The 22,570-nt window shown below is 42.1% G+C and overlaps 1 protein-coding gene and 1 long non-coding RNA gene across 2 annotated transcripts; one reads left to right on the top strand and one right to left on the bottom strand.

Annotated features, from left to right (window-relative positions):
• Nucleotides 1–749: 749 nt before the first annotated feature.
• On the top strand, nucleotides 750–15,603 carry LOC111941015 (uncharacterized). Its single transcript, XR_015280307.1, has 3 exons — nucleotides 750–1,023; nucleotides 10,169–10,370; nucleotides 11,730–15,603. It is a non-coding gene; the product is annotated as an uncharacterized LOC111941015 (long non-coding RNA).
• Nucleotides 3,724–21,778, bottom strand: SLC45A2 (solute carrier family 45 member 2). Its single transcript, XM_023943955.2, has 7 exons — nucleotides 21,269–21,778; nucleotides 20,009–20,185; nucleotides 16,377–16,702; nucleotides 12,569–12,712; nucleotides 11,249–11,372; nucleotides 10,228–10,433; nucleotides 3,724–6,411 (listed from the first exon to the last, which is right to left on the bottom strand). Exons 1-7 carry the CDS (start codon nucleotides 21,705–21,707, stop codon nucleotides 6,187–6,189), a joined length of 1,641 nt encoding a protein of 546 aa, XP_023799723.1. The 5' UTR covers nucleotides 21,708–21,778; the 3' UTR covers nucleotides 3,724–6,186.
• Nucleotides 21,779–22,570: the final 792 nt, after the last annotated feature.

The raw sequence follows: 22,570 nt of genomic DNA, 5'->3' as shown, positions 1-22,570 counted from the left end.
TTGGAATTAGGTGTTTTGTTGAAACTGCAGCACTAACTAAAGAAAGAAGTGCTTCAGCCCTCAAAATCTGTGGAAACCAAATAACATGCAAATTGCATTGCAAGCTAACATTATTTTTTTTTTCTAAATCAGATCTGAATGTAGAAAAAAACCCCAAATCATCTGAGATACATTTGCACCTATATACTGATCTGCCAGCCATGCAACCCCAGTATAAACCAGACTTCAGCAAAAGACATCTCTATCGGAAACGTTTCCTTCTCCTCTTGTCATTCCTTAGACCCCACAAATCTGCTGTTTGTCACATTTCCTTCTCACCATCTAATGAGCAGAGAAGCCTTGGAAACAGGTGTCCAAGACTCTGATGCTGCCCCCCTCTGTGCTGGGACCAAAGTCCCCCCGGTCCCTGATGCACATTTCCCGCTGTGAGCCAGTGCAACAAAACCTCATCTGCCAAACAAGCAGGGAATGGCTGCACTACAGGGCTGGCTCTTGGCTTCAGCACTGAAGGTTTCCAGGGCCAGATTCTGCCGTGAGTTTGATGCTCCAAAACGTGTCCATGGGGGGCTCCTACCACCACATGTCCATGAGGCAGCGTCTGCAATGCATTAGGCAAGCGGGCTACAGCTGGCAACAAGCAGCTTTCCTTGGTTGTCCGAGCACAAAAGACAGAGAGAAGTGGAAGGCAGCAGGCCCCGCGCTGAGGCAGCCGCGGAGCTGGCGGAGGGGGCCGGGGCTGCGGTGCCGGTACTGAGCGCCAGGGGGCAGCCGAGCCCCCGGCTCCGCGGGGAGCGGGCCGGGCCTCGCCTGTGGGCCCCGCGGCCTGGAAACCTCGCCCCACACGGCCCGGAAACCTCTCCCCACACGGCCCTCACCCTGCAAAGACAGGGTTCAGTCTGCTGCGCCATCCAGGTTGGAAAGCACTGACTTTTCTTTTCCTACTGCTGCAAGTGCTTACCCCCCGGGAACAGCCTCCAGTTTGACGGCTCTGTGAGATGTGAAGTCACTATCCTTAATACGCAGGTAATACTAATACACGGAAGGTAAAATGTTCGTTTCCAATAAAAAAAAAAAAAATAAATTAGGAAACACAACTGCTTAACACATTTTGCGTATCTGTAGGAGCAATGCATGAAACTGATCATAGAAGGCAACAGAATCACAGAGTGGGTCAGGTAGGAAGGGACTAGAGTTCATCTGTTCTAGCCTTTCTGCTCAAGCACGGTTATCCTAGAACACAAGGCACAGGATTGTATCCAGAAAGTTCTCAAATAACTCCAGTGAGGGAGATGCCACAGCCTCTCTGGGAAATCTGTTCCAGTGCTCCATCTCTCTAAAAGTAAAGAAATGCTTCAGATTCAGGTGAAGCTTCCTGTGCATGTTTCTGCTCATTGTCACTTGTCCTTGCTCAGCACCACCAAGCAGAGTGTGGTCCATCCTCTGACCCCACCCTGCAGACACAGATATTGATGAGGTCCCCTCTCTTTAACTCTTTAACTCTCTTAAAGTAATCTCTTCTTGGGGTTAAAAAAGCCCAGCCCCTAAACTGTCCTTGTAAGGGAGATGTTCCAGTCCCTTGATCACCTTTGTAGCTCTCCACTGGACCCGCTCCAGGAGCCCCATGGGGTTTTTTTTACTGAGGAGCCCAGAACTGGGCACAGCACTCCAGATGAGGCCTCACCTGGGCTGAGCAGAGGGGCAGGATCACCTCCCTAACCTGCTGCAATTCTCTTTCTAATGCACCCCAGGACACCTTTGGCCCTCCAGGCCACCAGGGCACTGCTGGCTCATGGACAGCTTGTCCACCAGGAACCCCAGGTCCTTGTCCTTCTGCTTTCCAGCAGGTTGGGCCCAGCCTGCAGCAGGGGTTGTTGCTCCCCAGGGGCAGGACGCTGCACTTGCCTTTGTTGAACTTGAGGAAATTCTTCTCTGCCCATCTCTCCAGCCTGTTGAGGTATCTGTGAGAGGCTGCAGAGGCCTCTGGGGTATCGGCCCCTCCTCCCAGCTTTGTGTCATCAGTGAATCCTGAGGAAACCTCTGCCTCTTCCAAGGATTGAGGTGAGACTGACTGGCTCCAGTTCCCTGTGTCCTTCTTCTTGGCTCTTTTGAAGACCAGGGTGATATTTGCTTTCTTCCAGACCTCAGGCACCTCTCCTGATCTCCATGACCTTTCAAAGATGATCTTGAGCCTCTGGCTATGATGTCTGCCAGCTCCCTCAGCACTCGTGGATGCATCATGTCAGGGCCCATAAAAATTACAAATCACTTTTCACAGTTCAGTCTTGAACAAGTGACTCTGAATATTTGCCTCTTAAATAAACAAGATGGAGCAGCTAGAGAATGGAAAGGAATGCTGGAAACTTAGACAAGAAAATTTTGGTTTATAGCTCATTTTTTATAGCTTTATCATGCCAAAAGTAAAAGACATTTTACAGCAGATACTTCCACCCAATCCTTCTACAGTTCAAAAATATCAAATGTCACCGTTGCCACATTCACTTACACCATCTTTTGACACACTGCAGGGACTGGTTGTGATTCATAGGCTCCAGTGTGAAAGCTGTGAGTTCTCCCAAGGCAAAGAGATCTGTGATTCATGCTGACTTGTGTAGCCTTTCCGGAAAAAATGGTTTATCTGCCACAAGCCACCTCAGTTGCTTGTTTTCAGGCAAGTCAAAGAAGCTTAATAAGAACACAATGAAACACAAAATGAACACTGGGGATAAAAATATCAGAACACTTGTGACCTTACTAAGACTTGAAGTCCTCTAAACAAGAGAACCAGAAGTTCCTTTAAGGGTTTGCTTGCATCACATGCCTACTTGTTAAAGGGGAATAAGTGGCAGATGTTTGTAAGAGAAAGAAGAGAAGTGCCTTGAAGATAAGGTGACAGACTTGTCTCCTGCCTTGTTTTGTTCAACCATGACTATTTTTGTGAGGGTGGGAGGGGGAGGGTTGGTTGTGGCGGGACATCTCGTCTTTGAGAGGTTCAGAGGAGGGACATAAGGATGATTAAGGGACAGGAGCATCGCTCTTATGAGGAAAGGCTGAGGGCGCTGGGCTTGTTCAGCCTCCAGAAGAGGTGACTGAGAGGGTGTGGAGTCTCCTTCACCAGAGACGTTTGAGAACTGTCTGGACACAGTCCTGTGCCCTGTGGTCTGGGATGGCCCTGCTTGAGCAGGGAGGTTGGACCAGGTGACCCACGGTGGGCCCTTCCAACCTGACCTGTTCTGGGATCATGTGTGGTTTGTTTAAGTGTATCATTTGCATAAACATGATACAGAGATGATCTTTATTTATTTGATTTTATGTATATGGAAATAAAATCAAGATGAGAAAGAGGCATCAGGCACAGGGTGCTTTTAACTTTATACTCACATCATTGCTATAAAAATTGATGTTAAGTACAGTAAATGATCATATTGATTGCTCAAGTCCAGAACTAGTGTAAAAGCACAGAAAAAGTGGAACTCTTTAAATTAATAGCATTACAGTACAATCCTTCAGTATCTTCAACATTTTTAACATTTTAGCACTTCTTTTGCTGAAATAAATATTTTATCCCCTTTCATGTATTAGTAATATATTAGTAACATACATTAGTACATTTCTATTGCTAAAAGAAATACTTGTTTTATCCCCTTTTATGAGTTAGTAACATTTAATATTGTTTTCAGTAACACTTGAGATACATTTTCAGCTTTAGAATGAGCACCATCATAATTTATTTTTTTTTGTTTATACACTATTTTCCAAATTGTATATACTTTTATATACTTTTTTGCTATTTCTAACGAAGACTCATAAAGATACTGTTTTGAAGTCCTGGGAACAATATAGGATGTTTTAATGGAGATTTCCAGAGAAAAGATGACTTAAATATTTCTGTCTTCTGTAGCACAGTGGGTTTTAAAGGGAAAGATCATGAGATCACAAGAAATAATAATGAGTTCCTGAAATGATTTTCTCTGAATAAATCTGTAAATAAAAGCACTGATATTCATGATGGGCTCGTCTGTCTTCTGTCTGCAGGTTCAGAACCCTTCTCACATTGCCACAGATCTGTGGTCTCTTTGTTGGCCTGAATCAATGCCAGCATCCTCTTTGTGTAACTGAGCAGGGATAACATTGACCATTTCAATGTTAATGTTCTAACAGTGTTAAACCTCAAAAAAATATTGACAAAGACATAGGTAAACATTGCAAAATTTCTTTCACAGCCTCACAGTGGAATCAGAGCTTTATGATCTCAGTTCTGGTGCACAGGTTTACATGATGCAGTCCTATAAAACCAGATCACCTCCTTCTTTATCTGTTTTTGTGGCTTCAGAGATGCCTTCCTCTTCCCTTGAAAATTTCTCCTCCCAGGAGATACAGATTTAATGGAAGTTAGTGAGTTAATGATGGCATAAAGCTAATTGGGAAGACAACAATCCTTTATTTTCTGGCTTCCTCCTGTTTGTCCTGGTTGAGGCCCTCGTGATCCAGCTGTCTCAGTGCCTGCAAACTGTTTCAAACACTGTCCTCCCAGGTTTTCTCTTTCATGGGTGTGAAATGAAGAGCCACAAACCAAAAGAAACCATAAAACGTGTTTCCTTCAAAAGGCAGGATGCAGATGCTCTAGTGAGGTTTGCCATGCACTGAGCCTCCTTTGAAGCCAACAGTGGAGACACAGTCTCAAGAAAAGGTATCTGAGGGTCCCACAGACTTGTTAAAACTGATAAGAATTTACCTAGGGGAAAGCTGGTTTTCCTGAGAGTATGTGACTCACTCTGCTCTTGAAAACATAGAAAGGATGAAGCTGATGATCTCTGCAGAGGCACTTGATGCTCAAATGTAGCTGTTTATTTTTGGTGTTGTCAGTTCATGTCTTGCAGAGCTTCTAAGAGTTCATAAACTCAACACTGCATTTCTCTGAACTGTGTTGATGATACATGTGCAACATTAAGAACAAAAAGAACCATAACACCATACTTGCCCATAGTCTCTCAATGTTCATTAACAGTGTTGCATCAGCAGATGGCTTCATGTGGCTTAATATATAACATGGTTGATGGATATGACAATTTTCAGGACAGAGTAAGGACAGCATAAATACAGTATATTTCTTTTACAAACAGGTTTTCAAAACTCTGGCAGTATTAAAAAAATAAGAATGAAGCTTCATATGCAATTAAATACAAATAACTGGTGCTTAGGTATTTACTGTACAATAATTCCTGACAGTGCTTTGCAGAACTGTATTTATTTACAGTATTCTGTAGAGAGCAAATGCCATTTCAGTCAAAGCATGAAACAGAGAAAAGAGAGATGCTTCTTCAAGGGAAACACTGTCATATCCAATGTCAAGATTTATGTGGTCAACAAGCCATCAAATTCTTACATTGGCCAAGTTTATTTTTTAAATTACAACATCACAGCTGAGAGGCTACTTTTTAAAGAAGGAAGAAATGGCAGTTGTTTCCCATAGACAGATTTTTAGGTACCTACACATGGATTTGCAAAGCAGCCCTAGGCAGATTTTCCTGACAAGCTCAGTCAATACTTTCACTTCATCTATACAGAAGCAGCAGGATCCAGAAAAAAATAATTACTTTACAGCAATGCTTTTAAACAATAGGCTTCAATCTTTTTTATAATCTGGTTGTTTTTCACTCTTTTCTGCTTCTGACAGCAGCTGGTAATTAACTGATCCCATTTAGCAGTACCACTAATAACAGAACTGCACCCTGCATGGCCTCTGACACCTGTTTGAATCTACTGGAGGGAACAGCCCCCAACATAAGACACTTGAAATACAAGATAAATAAAGATTTTTCTTCCTAGCTCTGTCCTTTTATATTACTTCAATTTATCACATTCTTCATCTGTTAACTTTAATAAATTGGTAATGAGGAGCTTCATAATGACTCCCAGTGCAGAGCATCAAAATACTATGGCCACACACACACCATCACATGTCACAGCATGTGAACACACTGAGTGTGTGTGTGTTTGTGTGAGAGAGGCATTAGGCAACCAGTTTTATCAAGTCTCCATTTCATAAAGCTCTGGAATTGCAACCGATCCAAGGAGGTAAGAGAGGATGACGTGCCAGCAGCGTCAGCACAGCAAAAGCACCAGTGCTACTGACCCAGAAAGGAAACACTCCCCTGGGGAGATTTCTTCCAACTGCTTCTTGCAGTCCTAGTCCACGTAGCGAACGCAGAAAGCCACGAAGCAGCAGCCGATCAGCGCCACTGTGGATGCTGAAATCACGGTGACAGTGCTGCCAGCAACACTAACCAGGAGCCCCAGGCCCACGCCAAGAATGATCTGGGCCAGCTGGACCATGCAGGTCAGAGCAGCACAGTCGATGCCCTTCCCTCGCCCGTGCTCCCCTGCTTTTTCCCCTTCCTGCAGCTTCAGGCTCTGCAAAGAAGCACAGAACAAACCCCAGAAACGGGACAGTGTCAGCAACATGCAGCTCTTGGCCAAGACATTGTTACACCCTGCAGGGGCAGCAGGACAGGTCAATAGCTGCTCCCATTCTTGTACCACAGAGGCTACAGAGGTTACCACAGAGATTTTACAAGTAACAGTGAGTTTTCCAAGCTGCCACCAAATTGTCCAGTTTTTCTCATTGGCAATTTTTCCCTCTATCCCTTCTCTTACAGAAGTAATTGAAAATTGACCAGGAAAATTGTACATTTTTTCAAGTTCAGGTCAATTTGAGCTCTGTTAAACTGACATTTAACAGTACAGGTCATCCTGTAATGGATAATTTAGCTCTGACTCATGTCTGAAGGAGACATACTATCATATTATAAAAGAATCATCACAGAATCACAGAATGGTTTATGTTGTAAGGAACCTTAAAAATCATCTTGTTCCAATGCCCTTGTTGTGAGCAGGGACACTTTCCATTAAACCAAGGTGCTCAAAGGTACATCCAACCTGGCCTTAAACACTCTAAGGGATGGGGCATCCAAAACTTCTCTGGGCAACCTCATCCAGTGCCTCACCACCCACACAATAAAGAATATTTTCATGATATCTAACCTAAATTTACTCTCTCTAACTTTTAAGCCATTCCTGCTTGTCCTATCACTATGTGTCCTTGTGAAAAGTCCATCTCCATCTTTCTTGCAAGCTCCCCTCAAATACTGGAAAGCCACAATCATGTCAATCTGAAGTCTTCTCTTCTCCAGGCTGAACAATCTCAATTCTCTCAGCCTTTCCTCAGAGGAGAGGTGCTCCAGCCCTATGACCATTTTTGTCTCCTCTAAACTTGCTCCAGCAGGTCCCTGTCCCTCCTGTGCAGGGACCCCAGCTCTGGATGCTCCAGCTGGGTCTCAGCAGAGCAGAGCAGAGGGGCAGAATCCCCTCCCTCCCCTGCTGCCCACGGGGCTCTGGATGCAGCCCAGGACACGTATGGCTCTCTGGGCTGTGAGTGCCATGGCCAGGGCATGTCCAGCCTCTCACCCACCAGCACCCCCAGGTCCTTCTGGGCAGGGCTGCTCTGGGTCTGTTCATGCCCAGCCTGTGCTGGTACCGGGGGCTGCTCTCACCCAGGTGCAGCACCAGCACTTGGCCTTGTTCAACCTCATGATGTTCCCATGGGCTGCTCCTCAAGCTTGTCCAGGTCCCTCTGGATGGCTTCCTGTCCTTCAGCTGTGTCCTCATGCCTCAGCTTGGTGTCACCAAGCAAACTTGGTGAGGGTGCACTCAGTCTTTCATCTATGTCACTACAGAAGATACTGAATCACACTGACCCCAATACAGACCCTTGAGGGTACCACTTGTCACTGATCTTCATTTGGATTCTCAGCCATTAATCATGACCCTCTGGATGTGACATCCTACCACTTTCTTATCCATCTAACAGTCCACTCATCAAATCCATCTTTTAAGTTTAGAGGGAAGGATGTTGTGAGGAACACATCCAAAGGCTTTACATCGGTGCTGATGTACCCCACACTCAAACAGGCAGGAATCTGAAGTTTCGGCTCAGAGCACATCAAGGAAATCAGTACGAAAATACAAATATAACACTTTTATTGCAGGGGCTGAAAGAAACCTGAAAACAAACATCCAGACTAGGATTCTTCTACACTGCTGAGGACCACTTTAAATTACTAATCTGTGTATCTGCTATGATATATTTATAGCAGAGCAAAACTCTTTGTTTATTATGTACAAGTGTCTTGCATATTAGCACCCTGTGAGGCTGCTGGATCACTGGAACAGGTTAACCAGAGGGGTGATGGAGTCTCCATTCTTGGAATCATTCAAACCAGACCTGGGGCAGCCTGCTTCAGGTTGCCCTTCATGATCTCTGGGGGTCCCTTCCTCCAGAAAGAAATTACTCTGTTTTATTGGGAAATGATGTGATAATTTACATACTTATTTTCTTCCTGCATAGGCTGTTAAATGGAGGAGGTTATGTTCCAACAACAAGAAGTTCCCACACTGTAGGCCAGCGGCACCACTGTGTTCTGGTATCCAAATTCTCTTAGCCATTAAGATGCTTTTTGCTTTTTGCAAACCCTATTACTTTGCCTTTGAGCTACACAAAGCTCAAAAGTACTGGAGACAAACAGTCTCTTCCTAATCCAGTAGAAAAAAATTGAATTTGGGTCCTAGGGAACAGTAGCACAGAACAGGAGCTGAAACGGGAGCATTATAAAACACATCACATGATTTTGGTAGAGTGTATAGTGGGGGAAAATATCTGTTCATTGTTCTGAAATGATAAAGTCCCAGTTTCAGACTTTTTAAAATAAATTATATTTATTATTATAAACACTGGGCTGTTCCCAGTGTTCCTGTGTGGCAGTAGTTCTGACCACAAATACATGAATCTGTAAATTAATTGTGCCTGATGTTTGCTCTTCAATTTTTTCCTATCTTGTACGTTATAGAAGATTTGAGCTAAACCCATTAATATAAAATCTAACATAGAATTATATATCATTTGACATCTGTCATAGCTAGTACTATACACCAAACAAGAAACAGCTGGTTGTCTTACAAGTAACACACAGATACGTTGGCCTATTAAGTGTAAAGTTCATGCACATTTTAGCATATTTTATTTCACTTCTGTCTTGGAATGGACACAAATTTTGCATTTACTCCTCCTCTCTGAGTTGGCTGACCTGAGGTTAGAACTGAGATCTCACCCTAACCTGGGCTCATTCCCAGTCTTTTGTTTTGTGTTTATAAAACATCATGATAATTCTCTGTTGGAAGGAGCAAAGAAATGAACTGAAAAATTAAGAAGCACATATGAAATATTTCATCACTTTGAGACACCCTTCTAGCATCCAGTTGAATAATTAAAGACTTTTGTTGTGTTCGTCATTCAGAGGGTGCTGGTAAAAGCTGTATGGAAGCACCTGGTCTATCCTGATCTATACCTGATCTATGTGCCACTTTCAACTATGTTTTATGTGGTCTTCCAATGGTTCAACATTGCCTTTATTCATTTCTTCAGATTTCCCAAGATATACTGAGAACTTCTAATTTTTTCCAACTCTGCTTAATCTTTCTTGTTTCCAGCTGTTTGACTGACTTAAGAGAGTTGAGAGAACTTTTCCGTAAAAAACTCAACACTTTACAATACATGAAGATCCTGCCATGTCCAGTAACATGATACAAGCTGTGCAAGTTTTTCCAGATTTTCCTTGGAAACAGGATTTAAGGCCATGGAGGACAAAAACCCAACCACAGACATTTAGAAAGATAATGAGAATGTGGTATAGGATTTAATACTGAACTGTATAAAGCTGTTTCTACTTGAATGTCATTTGTTTATTAACTAAGAGCTTTTGTAACACTTGGCAGTTAACTAAAAGTTCTGACAGCCTTTACAGGCTTGCTATTAACCTCAGGAACTCACAAGTCAAGTCTTCTGCTAATGTGGCTGGAAGGAAAGATATAAGGAAGGTAGGACTTGAAGGCAACACAAGTGGAGGGAGCCCTGTTACATGCTTACTGCCTGAACTCGTACTGTGATTGGCTTTGTTTCAGATGTGATAATAAATAACTATTTGTTTCATTGAAGGCCTGTTGGGAGAGTTTGGAGCTGGGATGTTAACTCTCTCTGTCAGAAACTTCCCAATCATATGTATCATTATTAATACTTCAAAATTAAAATTAAAAGCTGCTCACCATTTCTATCCAGTTTACCCCCAAAACAGGTTGAACAGACAGATATAATGCTTCTTGAGACATTGCACTCACCTCTTCTTCCCTGTGATACTCCGCAATGAGGTGGAATGGCACTGTGTACAGTGTGCTGGACATGACTCCAAAGAGTGAACAAAGAGCCAGAGTGGAATACACATTGGGAAACAAGCCAATTAATCCAGTACCCAGTCCAAAAAGTAGGTATCCAATGAAATAAAGTCCCTTTAATCCTATGTATGGCAGAAGGACTTTCTGCAAGTCTGTTAAAAGAAAGCAAAAATGCCAATAAGATTAAACAAAGCAGGTCACATTTTATCAGGGAGCTCCTTTTAAGGGGTTGTATCTTGTAAAATGCAATGAAGGAGATAAAGATTTTGGAAATTACCTCAAATTATTTTAGGTATAAACTTGCCAAAGAATATTTGCTCACACCACCCAGAGCTCAACCTGCAGCTCACACTGCAGCTGCACCCAGAGATAGTAGTGCTGAATAGGTGTTCATCCACAGAAAGGCCACATAGAAATGCCTGCAGTTAAGGCTCCAAAGGTGAAAACATTTCCCTCAAGCCTCTTTTAGATGTTCAAATCAATCCTCAAAACACTACTTGTTTGAATTTTTGGATCACAAGTAGTTTTTTTAATCCTTGGGAAGAGTTGTGGGGAGAGCTGGGCAGCTGTGCTAGCATGTTTACATATAATTTTGCAGATCAAGATTCAAGCTTTTGGCAGACCTTCTGCATGGAGAATGCAAATGGGGAGAGGCCACCTTTGAGAGCCTACAGCTACAGCATTGCTAGGTGAAAGAGCACCTAAGAATTTGGTGTGGCAGTTAATTACAGAATGATTTTCAGTGTTTAGGATCAGTTCACGTGCAGAACAATGTCCTACTCCCAAAGTGAGCCCTCATCATGTGGTCATGAACTGTTTGTAATAAGATATGAGTTTCTAACAACGCTGAGAATGTAACATTCCTTAAAGCTTTAATGTAGAAAAGAAGTCGAGGAAATTTGGCATCCTTTTATGCTTTTAAACAATGGCAAACAGCAGTGTTGGGGGTTCATTCATGGGTACTTACAAGAATAGACTGATGAAGAAACTGCATTGATGCACAGTCCCCAGCACCCCATCTCTACCCCTGTTTTGTAGGTAAGGTAAAGTGTGGAGTTGTGAGGTGCATAAGGATTCCCATGGTACACAACCTGAAAGAGACCACAGAAGTCACAGGAGGCAGGGTGTAGGGAATGCCTCCTCCTTATGGGCACGGGGCCCCATCCCTGGTAGGGAGCACCCAAGTAATCTATTAAGTAGTGTCCTAAACCCCCATGTGTAATTCTCTAGGTTTCACTCTCAGGTCTCCTGGACTATCACATCCCAGGCTTTGCCTCATTTGTTACCCTCTGTCTTTTCCTGGACTGTCTACTTTACATCAACTTATTTGCTCTTTTATTCTTTGGGCATCTCACTTCCAACTAACTTTCTCTCTCCACTTCTGCCTTCTTGCCTTAGCCTTTCTTTCTCTAATTTATCTACAATTTTTTTTCTGTTTTCTCTTTCAGGTTTACCTCAACACATTCATTTTTCCAAACAGTTATTGTCTTATTCAGTTACTTTTCTAGACAAGCAGAACTTTTTTCTTTCAGTTGTTTGTCTACACTGCAGGGAAAAAAAACATCACCCTTGCCTTGCCTACAAAGACAAAAAAAGGCAAGGAAATGGGAATACTGTGTAGAAACCACAGAAAATAAGGGAGTGGCAGTGAGAGATTTGTGCCAGGAGCATATTAATTCACTGGAAGAAAGAAGGCACATTCATATAGGCAAGAATCACTGTCAAGGACATTCAGTCCCTGGAAATGGCACAGAAAAGGCATCACTGGGTATTGTGAAGTTGCTGAGAAAAGGGACTCAGGACAGACAAATGAAAGAAGATAAAACTTTCTGCTATCAAGTAGCTCCCTGTGTGCAAAGAGCTGCATGGCCTGAGGCCAGGGAGGCTGCATAGCAGGTGAAGGGCTTTGTGTGGATGCTGCATACACACCAGTACAAGGCCAGCTGCATCTAAGCACTGCCTCAGCTAGAAAACCTGCCCGTGTAGGAACAGCTCCCAAGCCAAAGCAGAAAGTGGAAGTGGTTGGACCAGCTCTGAGAACTTGCCTTAGAACAGTCACAAATAGCCTTAAAAATACTAAAGGTTTTCCCCAGTGATTTCACGTACAGGCTTGGAACAATGGCCTGACCTTAATTAGCTGGCTTACAAAACTATTGATGAGCCATCCAGATAGAAGTGGCTCTGACACCAGTGTCATTTTCCTCAGGATAGTAACACCATTTCATTTCCTTCTGATCGAGCAGGAGATACTACAAGGAAGGAACATTGAAAGGGTTTTATACTTTACCTGTCCCATGAAATCTGTGAAGAAGAGCATATTGGACAGGAAAGCCATCCATCCAAAGAGGTGGCTCACACACAGACAGCGATAGTGGGATGGCATGCTTAAAAGTGTCTTCAAGAGTGATTTAAGGGTCATCTGCCTTTTTTCCTAAAAGCAAATATTCAGTATTATTGTCCTGAAGGCTAATGAAATAGCTGACAGCAAATGCAGAAGGCCTTAGTAGTATCTCTTAATTGCTAAACTTCCAGTCTTTTCTTTTCTGCTTGGAAGGGTTGCTTGGTACCGAGTTTCCTTCAATTTATAAAATCCACAAAAACTGTAGAAGAGATGGAGTATACCAATAGGAATGTAATATTTCTTGCTGTTATAATCAGTAGGACAATTATTTACATGTGGAATCACAGGGAAATTTTCTGCTAAAGCAGACTCAGGGAGTTATAAAAACTCATCAGTGAAAAAAAACTCTAATTAACCACCAACAAAAACAACCAGAAACTAAAGTTATTTATTTAAAGAAGCTATCAGCTTTACACTGAAAATTTAAAGCTGCTGCAGAAAAAAGCTATGCTCAAAATACTCCTGAAAATTAAAATGTGTCAATTGTGGATTTCTGAGACCTTATTCCCTTTCCATTCTATGTGTTAAATTCCCCAGGAAACTTCTTTTTCTAGAGAAACTTCTAACTCTTCAGGCATATAATGAGATTTCCACTATGCACTGTCCTTGAAGCAGGGAGGAGCTGTGGTTCACCATGGTAGCACACAGAGAATGTGAGCTCCAGCGTCTGAACACCTCATACCAGGGGAGAAATAACTAATTTCACAATCAAAACTTAATTGGTGCTGGCTAACAAATCTCACTGATGAGGAAAATAAAATTTTCTCACCACGTTTAATCACCCATGTTATCTCCCTGCTCATCTCAGCTCTGTGCCCAAAACCTCTCAGTTTCTTTTCCAGTCACATTGATCAGATAATTTGTATTACTTTTTTTTTTTTAAAGTACTGTAGGTGTGTTTGGTATCAGGTATTTTGACACATAATTCTTCCTGTATTAAAGCTCCTGCATGGTTCACTGCTTTTAAAGAAAAAAAGATACTAGTTTAACTGTGCACGATGGAAACTTCCAATTTCTTTCCTAATCTTTGGAGACAACAGTCACAGAGAAATGGTAAGGGAAGATGTATGTTATGAAATGTGGAAGAACTGCTAAAGTTAGGCTAACTACTGGAAATTCCTGGACTGGATCTTGTAATCAATTTGCTGTAAGATGTCATGTTTTCCCTTCTCTCTTCAGTGCTGTACTTACTTCTCAAAATTCTACTTTCCTTTGAAGTAGGCTATGCTGCAAGCTACTCTATGAATAATCACCACACATAAAGCTGGAAAATACTTTGCTTCAGTGTGAGGTTTTTAATCCTCATAGGAATGCCAAAATTCAAGTTGCTGACTTCCACCTTGGACTGTATATTGTCCAAATCCCTTGGAATTTCTCTTGGCATCACTGTCTCTTTTTAAACAGGGTAAGCTTTATATTCTTCTACAATTATAAAAGGAAAACAAACAAAAAAATTCCAGATGGACTCATTAGTGTTATTTCAAAGATAATTACTATCGTTGGCTTGGCTTAATTTATCTTGTAATTCTTCCACTCTGCTTTTTAAAATAGCCTTTCCAAGCAAAGCTTTAAGATAAGATCATGGAATTACAAAGGACACTGCAGTGATTACAAACAATAGTTTGACAGCTAAATAGAAGCTGAGAGAGTGGAAATGGAAATCAAAAAATGCTTAATGTTCAAAATTCAAAACATACAGGCCCACAAATTACATGCTAATTTAAATAACGTTCTGAAGTTTGGCTCTGTTTAAGCATCTTATCCTTCAAAAGTTCTCAAAACCAAATAATCTCTACAAAATCACTACAACCCAGGGCATAAGGTAATAAGAATACAGAGGAAGCAATATGCCTTGGGTTTTACGGCAGTAGAAACTGAATAATTTGGCACCATTCAAAAGAATACAAGGCTAATTGCTTTGGGTGTCTGTTCATACTGTGACAGGTCAAATCTTATTGATAATCATGTTAGCTATTAGTATGTGAGAGCATAGGATTAATTTAGAAGAAATATAGCCATGATGCCTTCAATAAAAATTAAAAAAAAGAGACAGAAAAACAGGAAGCCAAACCATTTCTTCAAGGAAGTGATTATGGTAATGAATGAACTCAGCAAACATGTGCCACAGAAGACAGATCATTAAAGCAGGGAGTGTCTGGCATTCATACACACCAAGAAACATAAGACTGATCAAAGCACTGGGGGACTCTAACAGGCTGCCCAGCCTAATCAGAGAGGAGGGCAACGGCACAGGCTCACCCATAGTGGACACCACAGCTTCACCTCCAGTGCCAGAAATGGAGCTCCACGTTATTCCTGTTACTGACTCCATGGAATTATTTCTTGCCAAGGCAGAGCCTGCCCCAAACCACAGTCTGCTCCCCCCACTTTCACTGCATTGCTCTCTCATCTTTATTTGCCTTCTCTTTTTTTTTTCTTTAACAGCCTACATGGTCCAAGCAATCAATGATGCTCAGCATCTCTAACAATTGGAGGATGCAGAGTGAACAGTGCTGGTGAAGGGTGCTGGCTGCTCAAGTTGCCCTGCAAGTGGGGAAGCTCAGGCAGCATCACAGTGCTCTTGTCAGATTCTCCCCACAACTGTTGCCTCACTGTCTGCCCTACTCTGTGTTTGCCTGGCATTCTCATCAGGCAGTGCTTATTTCCTGTCTTGCATCTGGTGTAATAATATTTTTTTATGATTAGAAACACCAAGTGCTATTATAAAACAAATTACAAATAGTAAAAGATCATAAATCCCTTTTATTTATAGATTAAACAAGAGTATTGCTTTCTTACTTATAACCATTTGTTTAGTATGTTTTACCTGATTTATCAAACCTTTCTATCAGTGTATCAGGGATAGATATAATGCCAAGACATCAGAAGTGAAATTAAAATGAGAAGCAATTGTGTCACCACTATTGTGTTATACTTTGCTTACCTAGGGTAGCATGAGATAGCCATGAGGATTTCTAACACTGAAAGTCATCAATCAAACAGTAAAAATGATCATCTGTTCCCAAAACCATGCTAGAAGTGGGCTCCCCAGATATTTTTCTGGTAGATTCACCTTTTCCTAGGTGCCTTAGGTTGAAGAAATCTCTCAAAAAATGCATCAGAAACAAATAAACAGTGAGGATTTAAAAGTACTCACTGTTCTCTTGCACCGCAAAATTTTGCCAAGGGCACAGCTACAGTATCACTCAGGCTCTGGTAGCAAGGAAGTACTGCTGTAGAAGCATCAGTTTTAAACACATTAATGCTCAATGAAATGTTGAGCAGCTGAAAACCTAAATGTTTACTAGACATTTCACATGTACTATGTAGAAAACTGTGTGGACCTCAGTGAGAATTAGAGACTTACATCAAAGATTAATGGTCTGCAGTCTTTGTCCACAATTTTATGCTAATTATATCAAGCCTAAAGGACAAAGTAGATCCTATTTACAATATTCCCATGAGGAGGATATCAAGTGACTGACATTGAAGAGAAAGCTGAGCCACCTCCCTCATCCCTCTTGTGGGCAATACTGTCTAAAGGAAAAAAAAAAATAAAAAAAACCAGGAAGGCTTTCTCCTGTTTCTGTATCCCTGTGTATGTGAAAGGACTCCATTACAAACAATCATCATTAGCAAATTAAGGGGTCTCCAAGGATGCAGATACATCCCGTAAAATCATCTCTGCACTCACCTCTGTGCGTGACACCACCACACACTTCGCTGGCTTGGCTGCAGCCTTTATTTCGGAACATGTTGATTTTAAGTAACCATTCTTGATTTGCTCCTCTGTGGAGTTGTATTTATGGGGTTCAGACACTTCCAACAAGAACTTTGTCTCTTCATTCTCGTATCTGAGTGGGACTTCAGGAATACTGCACAGATGTAGGGTAAGGCAGATTATGAAAACCAAGGCTGCGAAGAAGAAAATCACCTGGAATTCTGATGCCAAGGTATATCCTAGTATAGTTTGACCCCAATCCATAGCACCTGTGAGGTAACCCAGGGCTCCTCCCAAACCTACAATGGTGGGGGAAAAGAAAAGGAAAAAAATGTCTACTGGCATTGATAAAATAAACGAAGAGTACTTAATACCCTCAATATGTGTTGCCCTCTAGAAATGATGGAATAATCACTCAACAGATACATACATATCACAAGAAATAGGAATACTGAGCTAATCACATACATGAGCAGTTACTAAAACATCTCTTGAAAAATCTCCGATCTGTCAGGCAGAGCTCTCCAGAAACTACCTGAACATACAGCAACATGGGCTCCATCTCTTTTTAAGACTCTTTGAAGCTCTATTTTCTTTGAAATGGTAAATAATCCAAGTAACACTAAGCAAAAGCCTACAAGAATTAATGTGGTTTTCTCTTTTTTTTTTATTTTCACAGAACAAAAATTTTTAAAATTATATTGAGACTATATATATATATATATATATATATATATATATATATATATAGCTATATCTATACTTTAGAATTTGTAAAATATATTTTATTTAGCTTAGTCCAAGCAGAAATACTGCCTCCATGTGAAATTTTTTAAAAAGGGAAATACACTCAAAGGCATTGTTAGGTACTTATACAAATCCAAGCACCACACCACTTGGAAAAGAAAACAGAAAGGAACAAATATAAATGCGTAATCCATTTGCTAGTTTTCTCAGAAGAGGTAGACTAAAGGGTAAAATGAAAATGCTACTTTGTGCTTTGAAGTAATAAACCCAGTTTTCAGTCAGTTTGGGTTTTTTACAATTTCTTCTGTTTGTTATAAGTGCACACAGAGGTGCACAGGAACGTGCTCTCTGTTACACTCTGAGCTCTGGTAGGGGTGGCACCTTTGCAGAGTCCTGACACCTTGTTAACCAGGTTAATCTGGGGTGATGGATGGTTGGGAGTTCCACAGGCACCTTCCAAGAACTTGGAAGCCTTTCTCTCCTTCTGCTTAGGAGAACTGATAACAGTGTACAGCAAAGCTGCGTGTTAATAAAAACTAACAGCACCTGCACTTGCTTCCCGAACAAAACATGGGATTTTGATTTCATTCTGGACTTTCTGTACCTTTCTTGCCCTCCTGCATCTGATTATGGCCCTCCTTCATTGTGTCCTATGGCATTTCACAGGGGACTGTATCCTTGATTGTTTTCAGAAAAAACAATTATGCTATTAGTAACTTTTTAAAGAAAATCCACACTACATGTTTTCAGTGTATGTTTGCAGACATAATGTTTGACATTTGAGGATGTTTTTGCATGCTGTTTTGAAAAAAAAAGCACCATGATATTGGAATGCAGCAATGCAGCCTGAATGTTGAGTTCTTGGATGTGTGCACTCTTTCTTCCACTTGAATAAGTGGCCATGGATTTCATAACTGCAAAGCTATCAAATTTCATGTTCAAACCCTAAACTGAAGGCAAACTGGAAAGTAAAATCTTAGAAATATTAAGTATAAAAGGAAGGAAGGAACTGAAGTGGGAAAAAGAACTAATATCTAAAACAGAAGCTGGAAAAGAAATGGGAAGATTGCACTCAGTGTCTAATAGAGACAAAATGGGGACCTATAAACGTAAACTGTAGGGAATGGATATTAATATTACAGTTTAGGGAAAACTAACACCAAGGCCAGTGAATTGCCTTGGGAGGCTGTAGAACTCCAGTCAATGCAGGATTTCAACACCAGGCCAGGGAACTTTCAGTTAGGAAGGGTTAAGGTATTGATGAACTTGTTGTGGAGAGCACAGGATGCTGGACTAAGTCACATACTCTGCCCCAGTCTTATTTCATGTTGTCCCACATCCCTTCTCACATCTGAGTACACTTAGCTAAATCTGGAGCTTCAAACTCAGAGACTTTTTAGTATCATCCACACTAAAACTGCAACCAGAGTTGTGCTGAATATACATGGACACTCAACACTCTCTCTGTTCAAACAAATGAGTCTTTAACATTTTATCTGTCTGTTTCTAATGGATAATACAGATTTCATTCCCATGTGGCTTTAAGCTTCCCTTATGATCTGTGTTCCTGGACACAGGTATTTCATGTGTCCAAAATCAGCCAGCTGTCAGTAGCTTCTACACCTCCCTCCTTGAACAGAGTAGCTACTACTGAGACTACGTGTCTCTGCTCCTGGAGGGGGCTCAGTAGCCACAAAAATCTGCTGTAACAAAGATTGCATGACTTCCCATGCAGTCTGCTTTTTGTCTAGTGCTTTCATAGGGACTACTCTCAGATACAGCAGGAGGTTCCTCCCGGGTCACTTTACACGTACACATCCTTAGGTGTCTTCCCTGTGCATGTCCTCAACACAGGGCTCACACTGTACAGATGATTTCATAGAATCAGTGTTCAGGGGTTGGAATGGACCTTAGATATCATCCAGTCCCACCTCCCACTAGACCAGGCTGTTCAAGGCCTTATCCAGTCTGGCCTGGAACACTGACAAGGGTTGGCCATCCATAACCTCCCTGGACAACCTATTCCAGTGTCTCACTACTCTCATAGATGGGCTCTTCCTAATATCCAGTCTAAATTTCCACTTATCTTCCTAAAGAAGTGTCCCACTCCAGCTCCCCTGTGGCCCCCCTTCAGACACACAACCTTCTTTTCACCAGGCTGAACAGCCCCAATTTTCTCAGCCCATCTTCATAGGAGAGCTTCTCCAGTCCCCTAAACAACTTCGTGGCCCTCCTTTGGACTTGTTCCAACAATTTTGTGTCCGTCTGTAACTCGGCAACATTCCAAAAATGCATGAAGGCAAATGAAGCTGTTAATTTCATTTGCAGGAACTTGAACTGAACCACTTGGACCTATTTTCTGGGAGAAGTGAATTTATGAATTTTACACAGAACTCCTGTTTCTATACAGCACATACTGGAGTGCTGCTGAAGAATGGAAATCAATTGGTTTGTGCAGCTCCTGTTCTATGTCACATGATGAGTCTAAAATGTTATTTTTATGTGCAATAGCAATGAAACAAGCTACATCCATTCAATTTTGCCTTAGCAAAAACTTTAAAAAAACCAAAACAAACTGAACAAACACTACTTCACTTCTTAAAATAACAAACTAGTCTTAAATCATGTCTGTGTTGCTGTAATTTTTTGTGCCTGCAACCTTCTTCAGAATTTTTGTAGCAGCCATCACAAGTTGCTGCTCTTTGGAGCAGTGAAAGCCCAGCAACAAACATCTCGTGATTGAAGTGCAGGATCAGATGATCAGTTCATTCAAGATTAGAAACACAGTGAGGATAAAATCCATGCAATTAGCTTCCCCTCCTTTGAGAGGTAGGGAGGAAAAGAAGGGATCAGGGTACCTGTAAAGAGGGCGTGGTAATGCAGACCCTTCTCTTTATCCTGATGAGAGCAGACATCAAATAAATATGCTTTGATGGGACCATCAATAAAATCAGCTGCAAAATCAAAAAGTACTACTCCCAGCATGGTAATGACTATTGCCCACGTCCGCTGCTTGTCTCTCTCATCGATGAAAGCTAAAAAAAGAAAAACACCCTCATTCTGACAGCAACAGTGCCATGTTCTGCAAAACCATATTCAGTTTCTCCTGATACCTCAAAACCTGAGCAACAACTGGTTACATGAGAGAGTCCAGCAACACCACAATCTCATCAGAGAAGCAGGAGAGCTGAGTCTGTGTGCACTGAGCTGGGCTAGATTGACTTACTGCCTTGAGTCAGCACACACTCAGAATGCTTCAAGCTCCACAACCAAGTGCATGACTGTCCTTAATCTATTCCATCTTCAAGGAATGCTCTGGTAGCCTAACACATGCATCTTGTAATACTTGTAGTTTAGTCTCTTTGTCCCACCCTTACACTGTTTTAGATAACCAAGAGTTGACTGCAACATCTCTTTCTGGGTCAGTGAGATCAGGTATATTTAACACCAATAATATTGAGGAAGACAGACTATATAATGCATAAAACACACACCTCCCCCATCTGCCTAGTCAGCAACGACTTTCTATCAACACTTTAAGCTACATCCCAAGCTAAAATGTAACAATAGGGATGGCACTCAAATTTGATTTTGCATGTTTCATCTGCAACAGGGTTTCTAAGCAGTTAGGGATTTTTGTTTTTCACCGGCACAACAGCCCTGAATCAAACCAGTGCTGCAGTAATCAAAGATGAGTATTTTGAATACTAATCCATCTAAGATATGGAAGAATGGGGATTCAGTTGTGATATGTATTACATCGCAAAACCAATACTACCATTTAAGTTAGCAAGGTAGATCTTAGCTCATAGAAACTTCTATGGCATAAGCAAATCTTTACCTGTAGGAGCTTATCAGGCAACCAAACCAATATCCAGCAGCTGTAATCACATGCACAGAGTACAGAACATGATGCACAGGGTACATAACATGCAGTGTTAGGACTGAATGCACACAAAGATTACAGTGCTTCCCAGCTCCTTCAGTGCACCCGAGTCACATGACACCAAATTTTAACAGTGCATTTTAAGAAAGGAAGGAGGAACCCCTCTCCTTTTTCTGATTCAAAAGGCTAGGATGAGTTTTGTCTGTTAGCATAGCGCATGCCCCTCACTCACCTGAGATCATCACGTCCCCATTGAGGTACAAAGCCATGCCTAACAGCATTATGATGCCCAGACCCAGAATGTAAGGTCGCCTCCTGCCCCAGCTACAGGTGCAGTGATCACTGGCTGAACCTACCACGGGCTGCAGCACGAAGCCCAGGATAGGGCTGATGAGCCACACGAGGCTGTAGAGGTTCTTGGGCAGCCCTACACTGAGCAGCACTGGCGTGACAAAGGCGGCCTCCACGGCATAGCAGAACTCCCGGCCGAACATGGCCATGCTGTGCATGACCAGCCTTCGCACCGCTCGCCTCCTCGGCACCGCTGCTCCACTCCTCATCACCGACTGCCTCAGAGCTTCCTCCTTCTCCCTGGTGCCATCCATGTCGGCCTTGGCCACTCCGGAGATGGGTGGAAGAGCCCCGTGGAAGCTCTCTTTCGTTAAGGTCATAGCTCCGGCTGCGAGCAGTGCCGTGGCGAGCTGGTGCTGCCTGCTCCGGCTGACATGGGGCCCAGATCATATGCCGGGTGGGATCGGTCTGTGCTGGGGGAGGGACTCACATACTTTCATGGCTCTGCGATCACAAGTTATGCCAGGAAGGGGGCGGGGAAGCGTGTGTTCACATTAGCCGATCTGAGCTTTTGGGCGTCTGCACTGCCCCCGACTATCCACAACTGAGGAATTACTGTTTATGCATGAAGCACACATATAATGAGAACATACATCACATGGTCTGGGCACAGGATTATCCTGACACAAAGCTACTCCTCTTGTTGTTAGACCTTGCTGTAAGACGGCAGTGGCACCAGGAACCTAGTCCTCATCCTTCCATTCAGCAAACATGAGCATCAGACCATTCCCCGCTGACTAACCTGGGAGGAAAAATCTGTATCTACCCAGAAAAGGATTTCAATGCACTTCATAAGGATGAGTAAGTGAACCTATCCATTGCCCTTGAGCACTAGAGCCAGATACAAAGCTTGACAGAAATCTGTCAAGTAGGAACTGTTGAGTACTTTTTTGTATATGCTGTGTATTGCCCTGAAAAGAACTGATTATTTCACAAAGAATGTAAGAATTACTTAGAGGTGGGTTTCTTAAACAGTCTTACTTGCCAGGGGAAGGCCTTAAAAGAAACCTGTAGTGACCTTACTCAAACTGTACCTTTCAGGTTAGCCACCTGAGTGAGGCAGCTGATCCAACCTATCCTGAAGCATCAAGAGGTTTTAAATTGACATCAGTAATTTTGGTCTCAAAACTTATCCATGATGGACATCCCATTTGACAACACTGGCTCTTCTCCAACATGATCA

Source organism: Cyanistes caeruleus, chromosome Z, assembly GCF_971803275.1.
Source record: "Cyanistes caeruleus chromosome Z, bCyaCae1.hap1.1, whole genome shotgun sequence".
Taxonomy (NCBI): domain Eukaryota; kingdom Metazoa; phylum Chordata; class Aves; order Passeriformes; family Paridae; genus Cyanistes; species Cyanistes caeruleus.
This window is presented reverse-complemented; position numbering and strand designations above follow the sequence as displayed.